Raw genomic sequence first — 22883 nt, 5'->3', positions numbered from 1 at the left:
CCTTCTGGGTGGTGCAAATGAAACCTCTTTTTACTTCTGCTGAGATTGCGATGAATGAATAAAATGGGTCTTTTATTAGGTTTTCAGAGGAAGTTTGTGTGACATTATGTTGTGCAACATGCATGCATCATCATGGGGCATGATGTAACTGATTTTTGATTTTTAGAGTCTGCACATGCAGTCCATAAAGCCAGTCTCAAAGCGTCAGTGTTATGTGATGTCGCAACGCACCTTCCACGCGATGGAGACGTCCACATCTGGCACTGTGTTGTGGGCTTGTTGGAGCAGAACTCGGTCTGAACAAACTCTCCGTATGCTGGAGACTGCTCAAAATGTATTTTCAGCAGTGTTTTGGTATCTCTTATTTGAAAAGTTGACCCAAACGTGAAAAATCTGTGCTGGTAAAATGGCCACAAAAATTCCCATGCCCTATATTTCAAATCTTAAATGGATAGTTCGCCCAAAAATGAAAATGTTGTCATCATTTACTCAGCCTTAAGCTGTTTCAAACCTGTATACATTGTATTGTTCTACTGAACACAAAAGAAGATATTTGGAAGAATGTTCCAAAGCAAGTTTTGGAATATTTTATGAATATTTTGTGTATTTTTGGTGTTTGTGTGTCTATTCCTTTCATAAATCATATGACTTAAGAAGTCATGTCCTATAAAACATGAGTCATATGTACTGTAATACTTTATTATGGACATTGTGTTTTTGTATTATTCAAGCTCTACATCTTTCATTTTCATTATACATTTTACATTTAGTCATATAGCAGACGCTTTTATCCGAAGCGACCTACAAAGAATTCAGGGAGCAATAAGCGATATGTCATAGAGCAATAATACAATAGAAATTATGAGAAAATTACTTTTTTAAAAGAAACTGAATTTTTTGCAAAACGTCTCCTTTTGTGCTTCACTGAAGAAAGGAACTTATGTGGGTTTGGAATGACATTAGGGTTAGTAAAGAACATTCTAAAGGTTTTGTTATGGTTGTGGTACATCATCGTGAATTCAATACGTAAAATAAATTACTTGGGTTTGTCTTTTTGTTCATTTCACTTACGTAATAATATGGTTGCACGGTGATATTTTTCATTTCAACTTGTGTAAAAGTTACTGTTTAGCATCAGGATTGTCATTCCTCCCACATTTAAACTTTGACTGGAGCTTTCAGTGGCTCATATATTGCCCGTAAGGCCCTTGCTTTAATGCATTGGGCTGCTATGCTTTCCTTTTTAGGAGCCTCCAATTCTAAATGAATCGAGGGAGAGAGTCTCCACACCAGACCACAAAGAAGGACAAACTTTACTACCAAATCTGTTCCTTTGCCTTTAAATCAGATTCTCTTCCATTCTCTCCAAGTGGTCCATTCCCCTCTTTATTGTAGAAAAGAGCTTGCACGTTTGGCCAGAAATGTTGTTTGTATCCTGAGAAGCATTGAGATGGGAAAGCACGTGTTAGTCATCATGAGGGTCTTTGCTGCAGGGTGTGGGCATGGATGATTGGGGATTCGCTTGGGATGCAATTGTGGCTTTTGATGCATGTCTGGGAAAACAATACTGGTCTGTGTTATGGCTTCCATGGAGAAGTTATCTTCAGATGCATAATTGCTAACAGAATGGACAAACAGTATTTTTCATACATTTCGTTTGATAATTTATGGTCTTGTTTAACGGCAATTGGTTGTCACAGGTTTGCATTCGTTACGTTTGATTTTTTTTATTTCAACTGGTATAGGTAACTGGATGACGCCACGTTCACTGGTTTAAATCCCAGTAAATGTATATGCACCGATTTAATGTGTTTGTTTATCAAGCCTCTTCTATGTAGCTGTCACGCAGTCTCCATTATCAGACGTGATGTGTCCTACAAGAATGTTCTCCTTGGCTTAGCCCGTGCTCTCCGAAGCATAGACGCATCAGCCCCTGCAGGGTGTGTAGAGGGATTTGTGTTGACCCCGAACTCGAACTGGTGTCATAAACACGCAGCTTTAAACATGAGCTATGTTTTGAAACGTGGACACCGTGCTACCCTCAAGGGATGGCGGTAGTTTACAAGCACACGCGTTTTAAGTGCGAGTTTTTTCAGGAGTCTGGTTTATGTTTTTTGTCATTTTTGCGTCATCTGAAATAAAGGGAAAACCCATCAGTCAGGTTGTTTGAGTGAATGTGGTTAGCAGTCGTTTGACCCGAACCTTTCCTGAAGGCGAAAGGCTTTTTTTTTCTTCAGCTTTTCATTCATTCAGTTGCCTTTGTTCTTGAACTTTCTTTTTGTGTTTATTTTTTAGCATGTTGCCATAACGCTCTATTTTCGTTTTTCCGTAACTTTAGATTGTAATGGAAAGGACTGTTATGGGTTTTACTGGTAATTTAATATGAAAGCATCAACCCCATCTGCACTGAACTTATCTAAGCTTTGATGTGAATGTGATGTCATATCCTTAGTATTTATGGATTCTTTAGCTAGTCTAAAGCAGGACATACCCTGAAAATCTAAATTTTCTTTTAGACTTTCAATCAGTAGATTATGTTTGTTGATGTATGTTGAAGGATAGGAGGAAAGCCAAATGCTTGTGAATATACACAGAAGGCAAAATGTTCAAATAGCTCGTATTGTTGGGTGATGGTTCAGATTAAGGATGTTGGTTCTGAACTAGGTACTTAATACTTGATGCTGTGGTACTGTAGATACTTCAAAGAACCATTGTTTACCTCTTAGTTCTTTTGCATTTGTATCGTTGCTAGTAATTTATTTTTGCTATAATTATTAAAATATTTATATAAATATTTATAGATATTTTAAATGTTATTTTATATAATGATATATTATGTAATATATTATTCATATACTCTACAAAAGTTTCTTTCTCAGCTTTTCTCACCCCAAGATCGATTTTTTTGGAGGAAGTTCCATCTTTTCTGTGATCACATTGACTGTTCTTTCTTCATAAGCCTGAATTCATTCAAATATTTGCTTTGTAATATAAGAAACATTTATGTTTGCACAGTTATGTTTTTGTTCACAAAACTATTTTCAGACATTTAAGCATACACTTTTTGATCACAAGTTTGTTTTAAGAGAATAAGAAACATGTCATTCAAGTGTTCTAAAGCACTAAAATGTAAAATTGCGTATTCGTTTTAACATTAAGCATATCATGTCAATCTTGGTATGTATTTTAGCAGTGTATGTGTTTCCTGGTTTTCAAACCCATGACCTTGAAGCTGTGAACGCTATGCCCTACCATTTAAGATGAAACAGAAACAAAATGTGTTTACCATAAGACGGAAGGAGAGTAAGCACAGAGAAGAGATGTGTGATCCTGTTGGAGCGATTACATGTTGCTGGAAAAATGCCTGCAGTCCTGGTGCGTGCTCATTACACAGTGTGTAAATCAGCTGAGCTCCATCATCACACTCCTCAGCATGCACAACCCTTAATACATTTGCCTGATGGCTTCAAAATGACCACATGTACAACAGAAGCTTAAACTGATTCGTGCATTTGTTAGATCGGTATTGTTTATTTCGTCAGTTAGAGTTTCGATCCATATTATTATGCAAAAAATCGATACATATGGTGATTCCAAAGTCCAATTTTTCCATAGTATAAACTGGTCATGTGTTTTGGATTCCTGACCTGCTGGGTGAATCCTGAGGTCTCTGCCAAATGTTTCTCAGGCTTTAAGTCTGTTGTGATGGAGTAAACCATTAACCGTGCCAAACACACATGACTCCACAACATGGTGCAGTGATGTTCTTGCCTTCAGCGGTGAGAGGTGAACCTCCCAATCCATTAGTCAGACCAGCTGTGTTTCAGACCTTCATAATGCAGTATTCAGAGTGATTTATTCGTCTCAAATTGCACAATACTCTGCATTAAACACAAGCAACCTGGAGACATTTAATAAACATTACATACACATAAACACGTGGTAACACACAGCATATCTTTGTCCTCTGTAAAATAAGACCCTTAGCGCACACAGGAAATGAGCATGTTTGAGAGGGAGCACAATGGTGGGCACTATGGGGAATAAGTGCCCTATTTAGGACCAGCTGACAAGTTATGACCCTCAAACATTGAATGAAAGAACTGAACAGGTATGTTTCTCCGTATGGGAACTTATGTCCTGAGTGACTGCTTTCACTCAGGCTTACCTCAGAACTAATGATTAGAACTGGAAAAAATGCTGAACATAAAGGAACACCTTGACAACACGGTTTACCGGCTCGACTTTCATCTACCTGACGCTTTATTCATAACAGATGTTTCTGGGTTACATTATGCAATGATGGTTAGGCTGAAATTGGGGTCACACTAGACTTAAGCATGCTGAGGTATTTCGCACCACTAAACCAAGCTCGGCTACAGAATATGATGTCATGCTCCGGGTTTTTATTTTTGATAATAAGACCGAATAATTCATTGCATGTTTTAAAATGTAATATTCAACATTGTTAATTTATTTATTAGTGGTTTTTCTATTGGTCGAATGGGAATGTATTGACTTCTTTTGACTAGACAAAATACCTCCGAATGGTGAGCTTAGTGACATGTATTTCTATTTAAAAGCTTAAATGTGCTCACATTGACTATATTTTTCTTGCTTTAATTGCTTGACAGAACAAATCGACCTTCTCGATCATCTATGGCAGGTGGCAAATCACAGCAACGCATCTGTAACACAGGAGTGGCACGGATTTCCAGTCCTGCATGTCGGCCTGTACTCCACCCTCTCTATTCCCCTACGCCAGGTGTTTGGAAACAGGTATACACAGTCACCATCCACTGACAGCATACCCCCAAGGAAATGCATATTTCACAGCTGAACCTTTTCGGCCGAGCTGGAAAAACTGGGTCATACTTGCCTGAAGTGGTCAAACAATACAAGCTGTGTTTTGAACCATGGTTATCCAGCACAACCACGTACCCTTAGCTTAGCCAACGTGGCTTACCGACTCTGGTTGATGTGGTCTAGCACGTCAACCTCACTTCCACAGCATATACCGTAACCACCAAAACCAACTTCAACAAACTGCAAAGTGTAAATGATCATCTTGAAATGTCTTATTTAACAAAGGAAGCGAAGACCCATATGTGCAGTAGTGGCCAAAAGTGATGTCCAACTTTGGACGATTTACATCATTGTTTAAGTTTTTTTATAAAAAAGAACATTAAAATTGTTTGAGCATGTTGTATTCGTCTGCTTGTAGTGTAAATTGAAGCTTGTCAAACAATTACACATAACCCAAAAAATTCTTTGAGTCGAGGTCCAGGAGAGTAACTACAAACTTTAACAACTAAATAGGCTCATCAAACATTAATATTTGAACAACTTGTAGTCACTATACTGCATGCATTACTTCCTGTAAGCTTTGTTTTTCTTTTTGTACATTAGAAATTCATATTTCCTGATATATAAGAGTTTGCCTTTGTGCCAAATAACTTGTATTTCAATAAACACATGAAAGCTTTAGCTTTTGTCCATTTTCGACTATACATGTCATGTTTTTGTGATTTTTTTTTGTAATGTCAAGTCTAGTCAAGTTGAGCTTTATTTTCATTCCGCTACGTGTGGAGACATACAGCGAAACGAAATGTTGTGCTTCACAGGACATACGGACTTACAACAGTGCAAGATATAAAACAAGAATTAACCTACACTCAAACTAACCTACTCATTTAATGTGGGGGCATTCAAAGCAAACATTTTACAAATATCTCCCCCTGGGCATCACTTGGCCAACTACTGTATACTGTATTTTTTTCATGCCTGTAAAACCTAAAAGTAGCTAGCTTATAGGAAAGAACTTGATCTGATGTTACATGTTATCTGCCCTTTTCTAAACTTAAAAATTGCAATCTCAAGTTTTTTACCCTCATTTCTTTTCCTTTAGGTTTGATAATGAGTTTAGTTTGATGCTGCATCTGCGCAGTTCCCAGTCTGAAGACCGCAGCGTGCTCACCTTCCTCTGCCCGGACGGGCACATTCTACTACAGGTCCGCATCAGTGCCTACACCCTCACCTTCATCAGCACCCAACAGCGCCACTACGAGTGAGTCTCCACCTGTCCTGTGTTCTGAATGTTCAGATGTTCGGCAGAGCAAAGATATTTCCTGTAGCTCAGTGGCTAGAGGCACTAGCAATGCCAAGGCCGTGGGTTCGATTCCCGGAGATTGCACATACTTGGAAACAAATGTATAGTATAGTGCAATCTAAGTCGCTTTGGATAAAAGCGTCTGCCAAATGTAAATGTCAATATTAATTGTAGTCTCTTTGTTATTTTAGCAATAGTTTTAACATCCAAACCATTAATCGCAGAATAACGAAAAACGCATGATAAATTGTTCTGGTGAAGAGGAAAGAACGTTCTAAATGTTGCAGAACCATCAGAACCTTGTTTGATGTAAGCCTCATGGTTGATGTATGTACTGCAAATGAGGCATGGCATGTTACTCGTGGCCTTTCAACACAAATATTTAGACCGGCTGCCCAATTATCCATCTGCAGGACAAAATAAATGAGAGTTTAATGCTGACATCTTACACGATTGCGATTCTCATTAATCACAGGGTTGACATGACTCTGTGTTCTCATGTGAATTTCTGTTTGGTTCAAGCTTGGATATACAAAAAAGATCTGTCAATGCACAGACAGAAGTGAATGCTCTCTGAATGGTTTTCCAGGTTATGTTCCAGGTTCTGCTTTACATGGATTCTAGAAGTCACTTTTGGTGCTTCGATGAATTAACAACCCACAAAAGCATAATGTAATGCAGCTAAAATGAAGGGAGCTGAGAATGTAAAGCGTCAAATATAAAAGCACCATAACTACTTGGCTATTTAACACAGTTGCAGTATATGTACCCCATACATATGTCTTCAACAAACCATGCCGTAATGAAATGTACAGTAGGAAATTCTTCTAAGGAAATTGTTGTGTTTGGTCATGTAGGACTATTTATTTTAAGCCAAAGTCTAAAACATTTACAGCCTACGTGTATTTTGCCTATATATATATATATTAAATTGCAGGTTACTTATTTATACAAGTGACAATCATATGCGACAGGTCAACTTACAATTTATTATTAAAGCCTATTGTTATAAATTGGGTAAGGAGATGGTTTAGATTTTTTTTAAAGCAAAAAAAAACGTTCATGTTCCTCCCAGGTTTCCCGTGGGAGTGCTGTCTGACGGCCACTGGCACCGCGTGGCGCTCAGCGTCTCCACAGGCCGTTTGGCATTGTATGTGGATTGCTCCGTGGTTGAGAGCGTGGACTGGGCTTACAAAGACGGTCTGGGGATCTCCACAGATGGTCTGGTCATGGTTGGAGGAATCATAGAGGGATTTGAGACTCCATTTGAGGTCAGGATGCAAATTAATTTGTGATGTGTATGCCTCAAACATACAAGCATCAAATATCTGTTCACGTCCTGCAGGATGGAAAAATTCCCTCATCTCAACAGATGTAAAGACATGTCCAGAACAGTCCCTATTGACACTTTAACTCAAAGTCAAGTTTAGTGAGGATCTCCCAGAGTACAGTATAGGAGTTACTAAGCCCAACATCTGTGTTTATACTCATACAGGATACCAGATGGAACGTCCATCGAGTTTCTGACAACCGTATAAAGATTTTATGTTTTTTATGTACATCAGTCATCCGCGTTGTCTGGTTTTGATTTATTGTTTTGCCAAAAATAGAAAATGATAGAATTAGCACTGTTTTGATTATGTGTTTTATTACGCAAGATTTCAAATAACTAATCTTGAGTTTTTCAGAAAGTTTTTTTTCCATTTTATTGATCATATATGGGCTATAATTTGGGTGCGTTCTTTTATATATTGGCTTATAAATCATATGTCAAATGTATTATTATTACACGAGAGAGCAGGAGACCCACCAGAAGATTTGTTTCTTATCCTAGACACACATTTTAGTGGTATCAAGAGTTGGGTTTAGACAGCTGCATGCAAGTGACAGGATTCTCTTTAGTGCTTAAACGAGGGAATTTAATACACCGTGAAGTCTAGGCTGACGTCTCGGTGGGATGACATCACAGAGTCCCAGAATTCCATTTACATACTCGCACATTGAAGTCAGTCACAGGGTGATGCTGTGAAGGCTTCACAGTCAGGACATTTTCCACAGTGCCAAATGGGTTTACATATAATATTAACATTATTGTGTTAATAAATGGATTAACATAATTTTAATCAAATTCATTACCCTGAATATACATTTAACAGACTTGTGTGCTTGCTTGTAAAGCCATATCTATGCTGTACATTTGTACAGGTATGTGATAGGGTTTCATTCATCTCTGCAGGGCGATCTGATGCAGGTGACGTTTCTGATGGCAGACCCAGATGCAGCGCGAGATCAGTGTGTCGGAACAGGACACAAACCGCCTCGTTCTCCACGCATACACACTCAGGAGGTGAGCGAATCCACTGACCAATTAACATGTTTTACAACACTTTAGTATTTAGATTCTATACATTTCTGATAGATATGAAAACGTTGATACTCTAGTAAATCCAAAAAAGAGATTCTTCACCCAAAAATGAAAATTCTATCATCATTTACTGACCTTCGAGTTGTTCCAAATGTGTATACATTTCTTTGTTCCGATGTACGCAGAGAAAGATATTCGGAAGAATGATTATAACCATACAGATTTTGCCCCCCGTTGACTCCCATAGTAGGAGAAAATTCAATGGTAGTCAAAAGTGCCCCAGAACTGTACAGTGCATTCTTCAAAATGTCTTCTTTTGTGTTCAACAGAACAAACAAAATGATAAGGTCATTTTTACTATGGGAGTCAATGGGTGTTGAGATCTGTTTGGTTATAAGCATTCTTCCAAAAATCGTTCTCTGTGTTGATCAGAACAAAGAAATGTAAATGATGACAGAATTTTAATTTTTGGCTGAAGTACCCCTTTAAGGTATTTTTAAAGACTTTAAAAAATCTTATTTAGTTGTTTTATTGCATAATTAAACATGGCTCTTCCCATGAACACAACCTTAGAAGTTGGCATGGTGTTAAAAATAAAAAGGAAAAAAAGGGAGCAAGTCATTCTGCCCGCCTGCCACCACAGTAAAAAAAAGGTCTGCATGAAAATAGTAACTCCACAATTGTTTATGGACAAAAGGAATGCATAAAACACCAAAGACAATGCCCGAATGCCTTATTTGAACTCTATTTAGGTCCATTTATAATAGAGCCATGCTTCTCTTTTTCTGTCTCTCAGGAACTTCTGCTATCCTCAAACGACTTGGAGGACTTATTAGAGACAGCCGAGGACGGAGACTCTGTTCGTGCAAAACTGACTGTGAGTAGAAATGCTGTGTCACTCTGAATAACCCGGTTTACCTTAAGTTCGTATGGAGGGAAACACTTTAAGGAAAAGTTGAGTAAAAAAGTGAAAATCTGTCATTGGATGTTATTCTCTTATTCTGTCCAGTATTCACTCAATAAAAATAAATGGGGCTGTCAGTTGTCAACAATGTTTAATAAATAGAATCATAAATGTATCATATTTATTTCTTTTTTAACCAAAATCAAAGTGAATGTATCACAGAGACATTGATGGTGAATTGGCTCACTCCTGTCTGTTCTGGGCACATCATGACTTGCTCTTTTGTAAGTCACGCATATCTTGGCATGTTTAAGCGTTTATTTTCATAGTTTAAAGGGCTGATTCTGATTGAAGTGTCAACAAGAGCATTCCTTTTAGTGAAACAGTTGTTAATCTTATGTTGATTATAATCACTATTGAATGTAACTGTGATCTGGAATTGTGACCTGAAGAATTACATGTTAATAATTATAATATTTCTTACAATACTGTGTTACACCCAAACAGAATCTTTTACTAGGATTTAAAGTCGTGTCTGCTGTCAGGTTAGTGTTTCGTAGTTGTAGATGTTTTCTGGCTGAGCTCTTTGTCTGCGTACTGTGCAAAGCCAAAAAGCATTCAGGATAGGAAACAATTATAAGAGAAAACGCATAAACATAAATCTACACATGCATACCAAACCCTTGAGTTCCTGTCTTCTGTTAAGCGCTGGTGTGTGGTGTAACTGAGCATGTCCAGCCCCGGTGGAGTCCGTGCATGGTCCTGATGAGGCGCCGGGTGTGTTTGCCAGCTGTGAGCTATTCGGCTGGTGGATTTAGGGTCATCGTGGGGTATAACCCAAGCTTGGAAACTGCAGCTAGGAATATTCCAACTTAAGAGCACAAGGTCCTTTCTATGAGAATGGCATTTAGCTGTGTGCAACAGTCAATCACATGTATTCCATTATGTTTTATTAAACAGTTGGCAGATTTCAAAGACTAGAAAGGACCAGTCTTTTTTCTTAAATAACCTGTTTTTTCTCCCGATTCTGTCTCGCTTAAGGTGTTACCTCTTGACTGTGAACCCGGTGTTTCCCCTTTGATGTCTCCTCCGTTTTCATGGACGCATTGTCCCGGTGGAACAGTTTAGTAAGAAACCTCTGGCTCTCTTCAAGCCTTTTAACATATCCAGAGGTCAGAGGTCATGACAGGGTGCTGGCCTGAAACATATCCACCTGTAAACAGCTCCAGAGTTTTATGTGTTAGCTTTACGGTATATGTTTGTTTGACCCACCGGGCTGTGTGTCTGTGTGTTTGTTTGTGTCTGTCAGTCTGTTTGATGAATTGCTCTGTTCTGGTTGTGTCTCAGTTGAAAGGCATTGTACTGTGTTTAAAAACCAGTGCGTGTCGCATGGATTTTGTTTGGCAGAGGTGGGCACCAGCCTGTAATTGATTCTGCACCAAACGTGTTTGTATTGGACTGAATCCTTCTCTAGGGAAGTATCAGAAGTTTTAGACAGGCTGTGAAGAATACAACAGCTCCAGACGTGCCTTCGAACTTGGCCGATCTTGGAGTATTAAGTAACCAAGATGAAATTCGTATATGAGTTTAAAGGTCATTTATTTGTTCAGAGACAAATGTGCTGCCCGCTCTGTGCCCAGAGGGAAAATTCCTACAAATATGTTTCAGGTTTACAATTAGGGTGCGATTAAAAGCAAACATCATTATTACAATTACAACACAAGGTTTGGAAATATTACACTTTGGCATATGAATTGTCTTGTACAACAAACATGATGCAGACAAACAAACAAATAATAAATTCCAGTATAATACGTTTTTTTTATATGAGCAAGGGACGGATTTCATTTGGTGCTGCTAGTGGCACAAAAAGTAAAAGTTCATCCTAAAATGTTTATTGTGTCATCTTGTAGTCAACCTCTTATCATTGCAAACCTGTGTGGCTTTCTTCTGCAGAACACAAAAGAGGATTTTTTGACGCATGTTGGTAACCGAACGATGGCGGTACCCAATCACTTCAATTGTGTAGACACAAAACCAATGCAAGTCAATGGGTACCACCGCGATTCGGTCATCAACATTCTTTAAAATATATATTTTTGTGTCCTGCAGAAGAATAGTCATAGAGTTTTAAAATGGGGTTTAGTAAGGATGACAATGTTCATTTTTAGGTAAACTATTCCTTCATCATTCTTTTGTTATTGTTAATATAAATGACTATTATTTTGTCTCTAAATGCATTTTTTGTACTTTAACATCACCAAGACTAATATAAGTTAATATGCACGGGGTGAGCATGGAGGATGAGCTCATGGATCAGTTGCCATGCAACCTTATGAGCTTAGGAACACAACTGTCATCACCGTATTAATCTTGCCTTTACTGTAAGTTGTGTAACTTATCATTATTTTATGTAACTTGGTAAGATTAGTTTCATGTGATTGTAATACGTGCTTATGAACTTATGCATGTCGGTCCTTGGTATAAAAATATGCATAAACCGCACATCCAATGACATGTTACAGTTACTTCCTGTGTAAATCTCTCAGCAGAGTTCTTGAAGGGTTTGTTTGAAGGATGTAGCCTGAAGTCAGCTCCTTAAAATTCCCCCCACATTAAAAAAAGTGTTTAATCAGTTTTTTCGTTATTACCAGCTGCTCTCAGATCATTGGTTACCTGTTTAGACAACGCGGTTAACGTAATGAATGTAACCCCTTTTATTACTGTATGCATGTTTCCAATGTCATGCCGTAGTGAAAAATAATATGTTTCTTTTCTCTTGGATGTGCGAGCGGTAATTATCAGTCGTGATGATGGGGCTTTTGGCCCTGTTAAAGCTCAGCTGTGCAAACTGTTACATAGGTTAAAGCACTTTTCTTGTGTTTTGGAGAGTATGATTATATATCATTGTGCAGGCGTCTGTATCGCTCTGTCTCTATGTCCTTGGGCAATCACAAACTGTTGCCATTGGCCTCAACTCCTCTGACTCTAATGATCAGTTCTGTGTCAGTAATTTAGTACCGGCCGTCCCCAAACCCCAATAAATCAAATGCAGTAAATGCAAAGTGATTGTGTCATGCACAGATATGACTGTCTGCACGTCTTTCTTTTTCTTTTCTTTTACAGCATTGGCGTATCCGTGCTGCATTTCAATTCCACTTTTCAGTTTAAGACGATTCCAAAACAAATACTTTTGTATAATGTATGTGTGTTGTGGATATTTATGTGTATATATAAAGGCACACACATGCATGTGTGTATATATAGAAAAATTCACATAAATATATATATTTATATATATATATACATTTTAGGGCTGTCAAACGATAATCATGAAAAATGGCATCCAGAATAAGAGTTTGTGTTTACATAATATATGTCTATGTAAAGTGCATATTCATTTTATATTTATAAACGCATACACATGCAAGTATACGTATTAAATAAATATTTACATGTATTTATTTATATTTACCAACTATTTAAATTATATATAAATGTCTATTAATCCTAATTGTTTTACTTTTTATTATATGCATGTATGTGTATGTTTTTATGAATACAAAATGAAAATGCACAGTAATTTATTATGTAAACAGAAACTTTTATTCTGAATGCGAATAATTGCGATTAATTGTTTGACTGCCCGTATAAATTTGTATTTAAATACAATTTATGTTATTTATGAATGTATATATTATACATACATGTATGTTTGTCTATTTAAATATACATATACACGTATATATATATATATAAATGTATAAACACGAACACGTGAATAATCACGATTACTAGATTTGACAACCCTATTTTACATTTACATTTATTTACATTTATGCATTTAGCAGACGCTTGTATCCAAAGCGACTTTCATTTCATTTCTCCTATTCGTGTTGTTTCTAAGTATGTGTAATCCCCTGGGATCGAACCCAAAACCTTGGCATTGTTACCACATGCTCTTACCACTGAGCTACAGGAAAGCTTTATATTTTACATCTCATGGTAGAATTTTCTGGGAGCAATTATCCCCTTCGCTCTGATAACCGGCTGTTTGTGGGGAATCTCCGCTGAATGTCGCATTGCTGTAGACGTGAAGTCATTTTTCTATGTTGTGGGAATGGTGTAGATGGCTCCTATTGGACTCTTTGATGTTAATACTGATAGTCGCCTCATCTTTCCTACTTGCATATAAATCAGATCTTCAAGATCACCAAGCTGTCAAGAAATCCCATGACTTCTGCATTTTCTCATATGGTGGCAATTAAATGTGTCTGCACGATAACTGTGCATGGTGTTTCATTTTGTCGGTTTGGCCATGAGAATTTTGCAATAAATGTACAAAATTTCTGTATTGTTTCTGATAGTGTGAATGCTAATCTGACTTGGCATGTGTGTAATTACTTGTATATGGATACTACAAGCATTCTATCCCCTTGCGAACACACACACACACACACACACTAGCTCAATTTGCCTCAAGGCCACATAGTCAAACAGGTGTATCATTGTGTGAAGTGGATGATATGTGTGCGTGTAATGTGTTGTGAAGGGTGTGTGGGTGGATATAAAGGTTGTGGGTGTGTGTTAAGCATGTATTTGACTGGTTTATCTATGAGTTCGGCTGCATTTATTGCAGGTGATGTGTGAATGGGCAAATGAACGTGAGCGTGTGTGTGTTTTAATGCACCATCATGAGGATCTGGATGTGTTTACTGGGTTGGATTGTGTTGGATTTAATGCAATTTGGAGCGCATGGTCGGAGGATTCACGTTCTTAAGGTATTGTTTTGGCAATCATACAAAATAGGTTTGTTTTGAAAAATGCTAAATGGACCGATCACATCTGATGTTGGAAGTATCCACTACAACAGTCTAAAAATAACACGGAGGTTGTGCAAAAGAAGGTTTAAGCTTAAGGGTTGAAAATATTGGTTTGATTTTGTGCTTAGATTTAAATTGTCTCTGTCTGTGTGTAAGTGTGAAATGAAGTACTAGTCTCTGTAAAACCGGCTGTGGTCTGGCCTCACATGTGAGAGGTTACTGTGGTTTTGTTTTTTATGAGGAATTCACAGAGGCGGATTACTCCATATTACCACTCAGGTTCATGTGTCAGGCTGTAGGACCATAAGCCTATTTAATAGCGGTGTTTTATACAATTCATGATTTATTTTTACTTTGTCTAAGTATAAAGAAAAATAAACTGTCCAATCATATTAGCCAGTGTATATTTATTTATATACAGTAAATATATAGTTTTCAATACAATACAAGACATGTCTTTTATTTCCAAACTGCACTTATGATTCTAGAGCACTGTACCGTTACTTGAAAACATGATTTTAATGACATCGTAAATATATGCTGATTATTATAGTATGCTCTGTGCGAGTTTATAGTTGGGAGATGTATGCAACACTGCAGATTGATAACCACTGCTCGTATTAGCATTTTTAATAAAATACATAGAGCTGAAATGAATTTCCAGCCTGACAAGAATAGTAAAACAACAGCCTGTGGCAACAGTTTTATGACAAGACCAAAATGACATGATGGATGAGGCAGATGTATTAATTGAGCTTTTTCTGCAGATGTGATCGCTTTTCTGTTTCATCCCTTAATATTCCTCTTTGTTCCTTACTTATATATTTTCTCCATATTGTACTTTTCGCACTTCGAAAATTCTTTGGAAATCCAGGACATAAAAGGTAAGCATTTTACGTGGCACTTTCGTATTCGTCTAAAAGCAAGATACGGCTGGTTGGCCATACAAATACCTGTGTGCCTGCGATGTATTTACACCGTCCTCTTCCAAGTCACCCTGCGTGTGACTGTATTCAATGTCTTTTACTAGACATTGCACATGCATATTTAGACAATGACTGAAACACTGGATGCTACATTGCATAACCATAGGCAATTATCATTATTATTATTCATATTTCAAGCAGTTTTTGGCTTTTTGCGCGGACATTATAACAAGTGATGGGTTCCTGGCACGTAGACACGGGTGTAAATAATCTGTGTCTGCTGAGCCTGAGGATACATCTCATTTTTTAGGAAACTCTAGACATTTAAAGATCTATCATCTGGCCCTTTTTACTGAGATGCCAAACTGTGTTCAGTCAGGGAATGTGTTTCTGTAACAGACTTTAAATAGTAGTATTACAGGGACAACCAACAAAAACATATGTTTTCATTTATCCATGTTGTTTTAAATCCATCTAATACTTTTCCACTGAACACAACAATCGATATAAGGCAATTTTGATGACTGACAGCCTCAGTACTTATTCACTTTAACTGTATAGCAAAAAAAACAATGGCGACATTCTTGATAACGTATTTGATATGTGTTCCACAGAACAAAATGAAAGCCATACAAGTTTGCAACATGATGGAGAGCAAATGATGACAGAAGGGATTGTTCATACTCTGTGACAGAATACTCCTCTTAAAACTCAGATCTTTGCCCATTCTTGTTACAAATTAAATTTCTTTCTCCCTTGTCAGAATAACAAGCATTACCAACAGTAGTTTTACATTATCTGAAGAAGATATTAAGATTTAGATTTGTTATATCAAGTTGTTATATTTTATATTTCAAAAAGAAAAATTAGACCGTGGCATTAGAGCAATAGTTTGGTTTTGCAGCGATGTTACAAGCATATGTGGTGGTCCTGTTAACAGGAAGCCCCCTAGTGGTCGTATGATGTTATAGCAAGAGCTCATTCATAATCTGTTCTTTGCTGGGTGACTGGGCACTTAATGCGAGTCAGTGTGATCAGACTTTCTTTGGCAGGCTATTAGAGGGATTTCAGGCTAACAGAAGGGAGATAAGCTGGTCGACAGCTCCCCGCAGTGAGCTGGAGAACAAGTGTCACTTTGTCAGGCCATAGCCACAGAAAGAGGCATTGTGAGGTGTTGCCATGTTACCGTCTTTCAAAGCCTCTTCCTAGTCTACACGGACGAGCCGACCTTAAAAATCTAGTTTACCTAAAGATGAATATTCTGTCCTCATTTAGTTAACGTGTTGGTGTACCAAACCTATAACTTTAGAAATATGTTGTTGTTATTGACGTTTCTTGTTCATTGAATGTAAACGGGGACAGATTATCTAGATCCGATATCCAGTCTAAAGATAAGAAAATATTGACAAGACTTTGTTTTTTGCATGCAACTTGTGTACAGATTGACTAGCTCTTGACACGAATATGGCCTTAGATGCTGAAAAACATTTTTACAATTAAAAATGAAAGAATACATAAGTAAATATATATTTTAATATGTTATATACTTTAAGGACTAGTCTAGAATTATAGACGTTAAACAGGTTATAAACATGTTAATTATAAGCATTGCATTAAGTCTATTTTATAAATTGAACGTATTGCTTATAGTAAACATGTTTTTATGTACAGCTGCTTTGTATCAATGAAAATTGTAAAAAGCATATAAAATTGAGTTTATTTATAGCTGGGTTGCCTTTAAAAGTTACAGGCCTCTTCTACTATAGCTTTAAACATTAAAAGTTGTGTTTTCGATTGAAATTGACCAACTAAATTTTGGGACACCTCACAACTTCTTGCCTTATTTGCCTGTTCCAGAGCACCTGCCTTTAGACACTATACATACCAAACAACTAAACAGATATACAGCAGTCTTATGTAGACATGTGTTTCAATTCAACCCCTCGCATTGATAAACAGCAACAAAACTTTTGACACAAGGATGTGGCTGTTTTATCACAGATAAGGGCTCCTTTCAATTTCCTGTCTCCTTATTCAGAACCAAGATCATCTGCATCACACCCTGCCTTTTCCTGCCTGTCTCATTTATATTCATTGGCTGTGTCTCAAATATTAGTTTGCTGCCAACCTAGTCATCATTTTTGTAACTATAAGCGTCTTTACATGTGTTAGAATATTTTAATGCAGTTCAGTTTAACACTGCAAGTGTCAGAGAGACTTGAAAGGAATGCATGTAACACACACACACACATTTTTGGGCATTTCTTCAATATGTCTTCACATAATATTGTTGTTATGAGATATTTGAGGTCTTTCGGATGGCACCCTTTTTTTTACCATTTCCAGTGGTAAGAGTAACATTAGAAAACAGCTTTTATTTAGCAATAGACACCATTAGGCAAAGACAATATATTTTTCAATATATTAACTAATATATAATTGAACAAATACAGAAAATACATTATTAATATATTACAGTATTGCAAAATAAAGAAAAATACATAAGGAATTGCCACTTTTCATAAAGTACTGTATGTGGAAAAGTTTAAGGGCTTGGTTCCATTATATGCAAATGTATTATTTAATACATTGCATTATATTTTACAGTATATTCCCGTAGATTGTACACATAAATGTACACATTATAGCAATGCAAGCAGCTCGAGTTGAGTACGCACAAGCCTACCAGATGAGAACACAAATTACGAACAGATTTGAATAATACCTTACATGAAACTCCTGGAACGCACAAGCTATAAGAAATGACACTGCTCAGAGACACCGGCTTTAATTATCAAAGCCAGTTGCTGATGATTATTTGTGCATATGTGTTGACAGGGTTTGCGGAGACGTGGGATTACACGTGGTGATGGGACTTTTCCCACTGGACCCAAACGTCCCGGTGTTTTGGTGCGTGGGGACGTATTTGAGGTGGACGAGGATACAGACCTAGTGGACGAAAACATCTTGTCCAAAAATGGTGGCAAACCTTCAAAGACCTTCCCAACTGCAGGCAGCCGGGACGGCAAACCGGAATCAACGTCTAAACGCTTAGACGAAAATATTACCACAGACAAACAAAAAACTGCCAAAGATTTACCAAAGAAACCAGGGGACACCGCAATTATCAATCTTGATGTCAGGGTACCTTTCGTATCGCCGGATAAGCCCACTGGAGGTGATGAAACCACCATCAGTCCTAAAGTCGAAGAGGATTTGGACTGGAGAACCACCATCACACCCAGAGTTCCTGAAGTTTCTGTAGGATCCAGCGGTGGCTCTGAGGAGCGTCCATCTACTGTTATACTTGCAGGCAGGCACAGGGACCTCGTGCGAGGCTCTGACGGAAGGATGTATCGTATCCAGAAGGGCCGTCCGGGGCCGATTGGGCTTCCTGGTGAGCCTGTGAGTATACTTTTAATATAAACGCTGCAGAAATGTGGACAAATGTCCTTACGTCACATCGTGTTTTATAAGGGATTTAGTGAAAACAGACCACACTTAAAATAGATGCAGACACATTGGCTGTTATCGATTGCAGATATGACACGCATTTATATGTCAAACATCATACGATTGCTTTATCGTGTGCAGCGTTTTAAATTAAAATAAAACCTTCTGGAGATTCTGAAAAAAGGGAGAACCAGTGCAGAGAGACAGACCATGCACAGTATGTTTTTCTTTCTGTAAATTGACAATATACAGTATGAACACAAGTGCAATTATTAAGATCTTTGATGTTGCTCTGGTCGTATGTATGTATTTAAGCTCTTTGAAAATCACCCAACATACCACATACTGTATGTCAACACATCCGCTGCAGGCGTCATTATAATTGCTTTGGCTCTGCATACTGTAATTTGCTGTGAGCAGAATAAGAATCGCCTGTATCAAGCAATCAAAATACAGCATTCACCTGGGTTTACAAGTGACCAGACTCAACAGAAGCAATCCCAGATGTGGTGTCATCTTGAGGCATCTGGCTCAGGTCCAACATCCTGGGTACCATTAAAGAACCCTTTTAGTCCTCACGAAAGCCGCTGACTTAAAACATGCACAGAAGATGCTGCACTGCCAGGGAGCGAAAGCATGTTGACAGACAAAAATGTAAACTTTTGGTTTCCAAAAGTTACCAAAACCATTTGGTTTTTTAGCGAATTAGGTGCTGCTGTACCTCGGCTCTACTAAGGTTTGATCCCCAGGAAATAGCATGTATTAGGCCTTGAATTCACTGTAAATCACTTTAAGAGCATCATGCCTAAAGCATCCTTAAGAAACACAGGTAGTGATCAAAAATATTAGGGGTGTAATAAAATAACGAAGTATCAAATATCGCAAAACTGCTGATAATTATCATAGAGTTATGTAAATATATTTTTTATGTAATATATTTTTTTATAATTTTATGTTAAAATTTTGTTTATTTTGCAGTGACGGATCTATTTTTTTGAAGTCGAAATAAAAATTAAACCTTGAAACTAATAATACGTCATTTGAGTTTCATAGATTTCTTTTTTCTAATATCGTGATACAGTCGTAATCGTAAACCCGTATTGAATCGCGAGCTGAGCGTGTCATTACACCCCTAAAAAACATACAGGTATCTACACGTGGATAAAAATATTTTTTAGGTATTCTTTAGGTAGAATTATCAATTTCGTTTCATTCTTCTAACAATATTTCTCCCAAGTTTCAAATAATATTATTGGGCCTCATTCATGAAACACCAGCAGAACTATTTTTTTGTGTAAATCATTCGTAAAGTTGTTTAGACGTAAATTTTCGGATTCATGAAAATGTTCTTATTTGATGTACACATGCGCCATACCACGTGTTAAGTGTGTACAACCGTACGAAACGTTCTGTATTATTTTAGACAAACTGACGACACTGCGTTTTGATGCACTATATAAGCTATTTTTGCCCTGTCTTTTATCATTTTTAACTTTTTAACTTTGGGAAAAACGCAGAGGTCGTCACTGTCCTTTTTTACACAGCAGTCCAATCACAGTGGAGAAGAGGCGGGACAAAACACTACATTGACCAACAACAATGGAGACATTAATATTAACTGTTACTGCATTTTAAAATGTAGTAATTTCAAACTTCAAAATAAGATACTAGTAACAAGTAGGCTAACTGTTACGGATATTCTAAATCGCAGCAGCCAACGCAACCCCGGAATAGCGTGCAATGCCCCAAAGCATTCTCAGACGTCACCAGCTGGTCGTTTTCACAAGAGCACCAGGTTTTATCATATATTAGTTTAGCTGGTCACTGTTTAATTGATTCATATATTGGTAAGCATATAGTTTATTATTATTTTATGCAATATAATGTAGCCTAACTAAAGAATGAAGTGAATTCCTAGATACGTCATTTGAGTAGGCGGATTTTTATAGGCAGGGTTTATGCAAATTGGGAATGAGCGTGCATGTGCGCCCTGTTTACGAATGATTGGAATTCATTAACATTCACACATTTTTCTACGAAATCTGACGTTTACTAAGTATTTTGGAATCCGGAGGAAATATTTTTTCAGACCCTTAAATACTGCAAAGAAAACAAGTTCATGTTTACTTTTAAGCAATTCAACTGTAATATCTGTATTTTTTATATTATGAGAACCTTGATTTGAATCACTGTTTTCATGTGTCTTATGTCTTCACATTTGCTGTTGGATGACTTTGTCACAGCTGAGATTAGATTTTTTAAATTCAATAGAGACTGCAGTGGAATGGCCACAATACATCTCTGAGGATTAAATGAAAATTTGGAATGCGCTCTTAATAAACAAAGGGTGATCACCTTCCCCTTAATAGACAAAATGTCTCACAGTTTCATTGCAAAAAAAGGCATGTATTTATGTATTTGTGCAGTCGCATCAGTCAAACAAGGTGTTGTCTAGCAGGAAGTGTGTTGACGTGTGCTGTGATGTTTTGTGATAGTTAAAAGGTTTATGTTGAACTTTTACGATATGCTCATATTACCCTGCTCAGAGAACAACTAAAGTTAATAGGTCTTATATGAGCTCATCTGAACTCATAAACTCATGAATGATTATTTTGACAACCGGTTAAACAGCGTCGTTCACACTATTGAAAACACCTCATTATTACCAATTATTTAAATCTTTCTACTTTTTGGAAACGTTTAGAAGCTTGGCCGTTGTACATAATAATGTCTAATTTTTTTGTATTGACTTTGTATTATAACTATTTTTCTTTTGCTGCTAGGGATGTCCTGGGAGTCCTGGCTATCCAGGAGCTAAAGGTGATAAGGTATGATGATGGTTTACTAAAGAGAAACAGACTAGAGTCTCGGCTTTAACAAAGTATCACGCTGAATGAGGTCAAAGTGTATGTACTTCCAAAGTTCATGCAAAGTTCACATGCCTGTGGTCATGACAGTTAACCCCCTCATGAACTGTAATGACCTTTGTCACCTCGGACGGCAGCTCTTGTGTGTTCAAGTAGCAATGGCAGAAGAAATGCTTGCCATGGTATGCTTTTAGTTTGAGTTATTATTTCAGATTTATTATTAAGACATGTGCTATGCTTGTAGAACAATGCAGTATCTTTTTATTAACTTCATTTTCCTTCTTCGCTCATCATTTAGATTTTTGAACATTGAATGACATCTCTGTAATAGCTTTACATATTGAATTGTGATGGGTCTTTTGTTTATCATCTATATATGCCGCTATAAAAATAGCTCATGCTAAATGTTCACAGCATTGTTGCTGTCTGGCGAGCATTGCGGTTTCTCAGAAATACAAACGCTGTTACAAACTTGATTTGTAAGAGTTATTTCATATGGTGGTGATGTCTAAACTGCACTGATCTATCTTGTGTCGTATTGTTTCTCATGTTAAACATGCACTTTTTTCCTGCTTATGTAATGCAGATGGGGAATGGAATTTTTTTTTCTTTCCAATAATTGAGCTTTCATTGGTTTATTTTTGTTTGTAAGGTTTTCTCTTTTTTTATGCAGTCCATTCTGATGTTTCTAGGGTGCCATTGGGTCACGGGGACGTCCAGGACGCCCCGGAGTCCCAGGAACCCCCGGTCCACAAGGACTTCCCACCCTCTACCTGTGGAGAAACACACGTGATGAATGGGCTGCATTTCAGGTGTGTTTTCTCTTTCATTGTCCCTGTTTATCTTTAACGTTCCTGTGGCAATATTCCACAGATTTTTTTCATTCTTGTGTCCGTTTTTTTCTTGACCTGCCCATCTCTGCTGCTGTCTGTGTTTTCTATGTCCACAAAATGAAACGCCATCCCTCATCCCTTTAAAGTGGCTGTCAGTGGACAGCTGTAGCCCGTGTGATAGTTTAGAGGAGCACCACAGTCGCGATTGAAAAAATATGCCCAAACAATGAGAAAGTGAGGAATGTTCTCTTGTTGCTGTAATGGGGTATTTGTTTCCTACAGTCTTTGAAGAAGTTGGCACTGTACTGTACATCAAAACAAGCTAAAACATGTCGCACAATGTAGATGAATGAAAAGAAAACACATTTCCTTTACTTTTTAAATGCAAGATGCCTACATGGTGAAATTAATAAAAGGTGGCAGAAAAAGTTAATAATGAGCGTGTCATTTTTTGATAAACCAATAAATAAGCATTTTGACCAAAAATACAAATATATTTATTTGCATATCGTCGCTGTTCGGTGGAAACCATAACCATAAGTTCCCCGCCAAAGACGAGTTATTACAATCAGTGTTTGTACTGTTGTACAGCAGGTAGCGCTG

The 22883-nt window shown here is 37.4% G+C and overlaps 1 protein-coding gene across 1 annotated transcript in view; it reads left to right on the top strand.

Annotated features, from left to right (window-relative positions):
- The window catches only part of LOC306911408 (uncharacterized protein), a 53899-nt gene that overhangs the window by 10950 nt on the left and 20066 nt on the right, over nucleotides 1-22883 (top strand). Inside the window, exons 2-9 of the mRNA XM_079486731.1 lie at nucleotides 4635-4779; nucleotides 5909-6067; nucleotides 7185-7380; nucleotides 8346-8456; nucleotides 9271-9351; nucleotides 17966-18532; nucleotides 21364-21408; nucleotides 22140-22259. Of these exons, the coding sequence (XP_079342857.1) occupies nucleotides 4635-4779; nucleotides 5909-6067; nucleotides 7185-7380; nucleotides 8346-8456; nucleotides 9271-9351; nucleotides 17966-18532; nucleotides 21364-21408; nucleotides 22140-22259 (1424 nt within the window). The remainder of the gene's footprint in view (nucleotides 1-4634; nucleotides 4780-5908; nucleotides 6068-7184; nucleotides 7381-8345; nucleotides 8457-9270; nucleotides 9352-17965; nucleotides 18533-21363; nucleotides 21409-22139; nucleotides 22260-22883) is intronic.

Source organism: Barbatula barbatula, assembly GCF_947034865.1.
Source record: "Barbatula barbatula genome assembly, chromosome: 22".
NCBI classification, from domain to species: Eukaryota; Metazoa; Chordata; class Actinopteri; order Cypriniformes; family Nemacheilidae; genus Barbatula; species Barbatula barbatula.
Note: the sequence above shows the minus strand (reverse complement) of the source record. Positions and strands in the feature narration are given on the sequence as shown.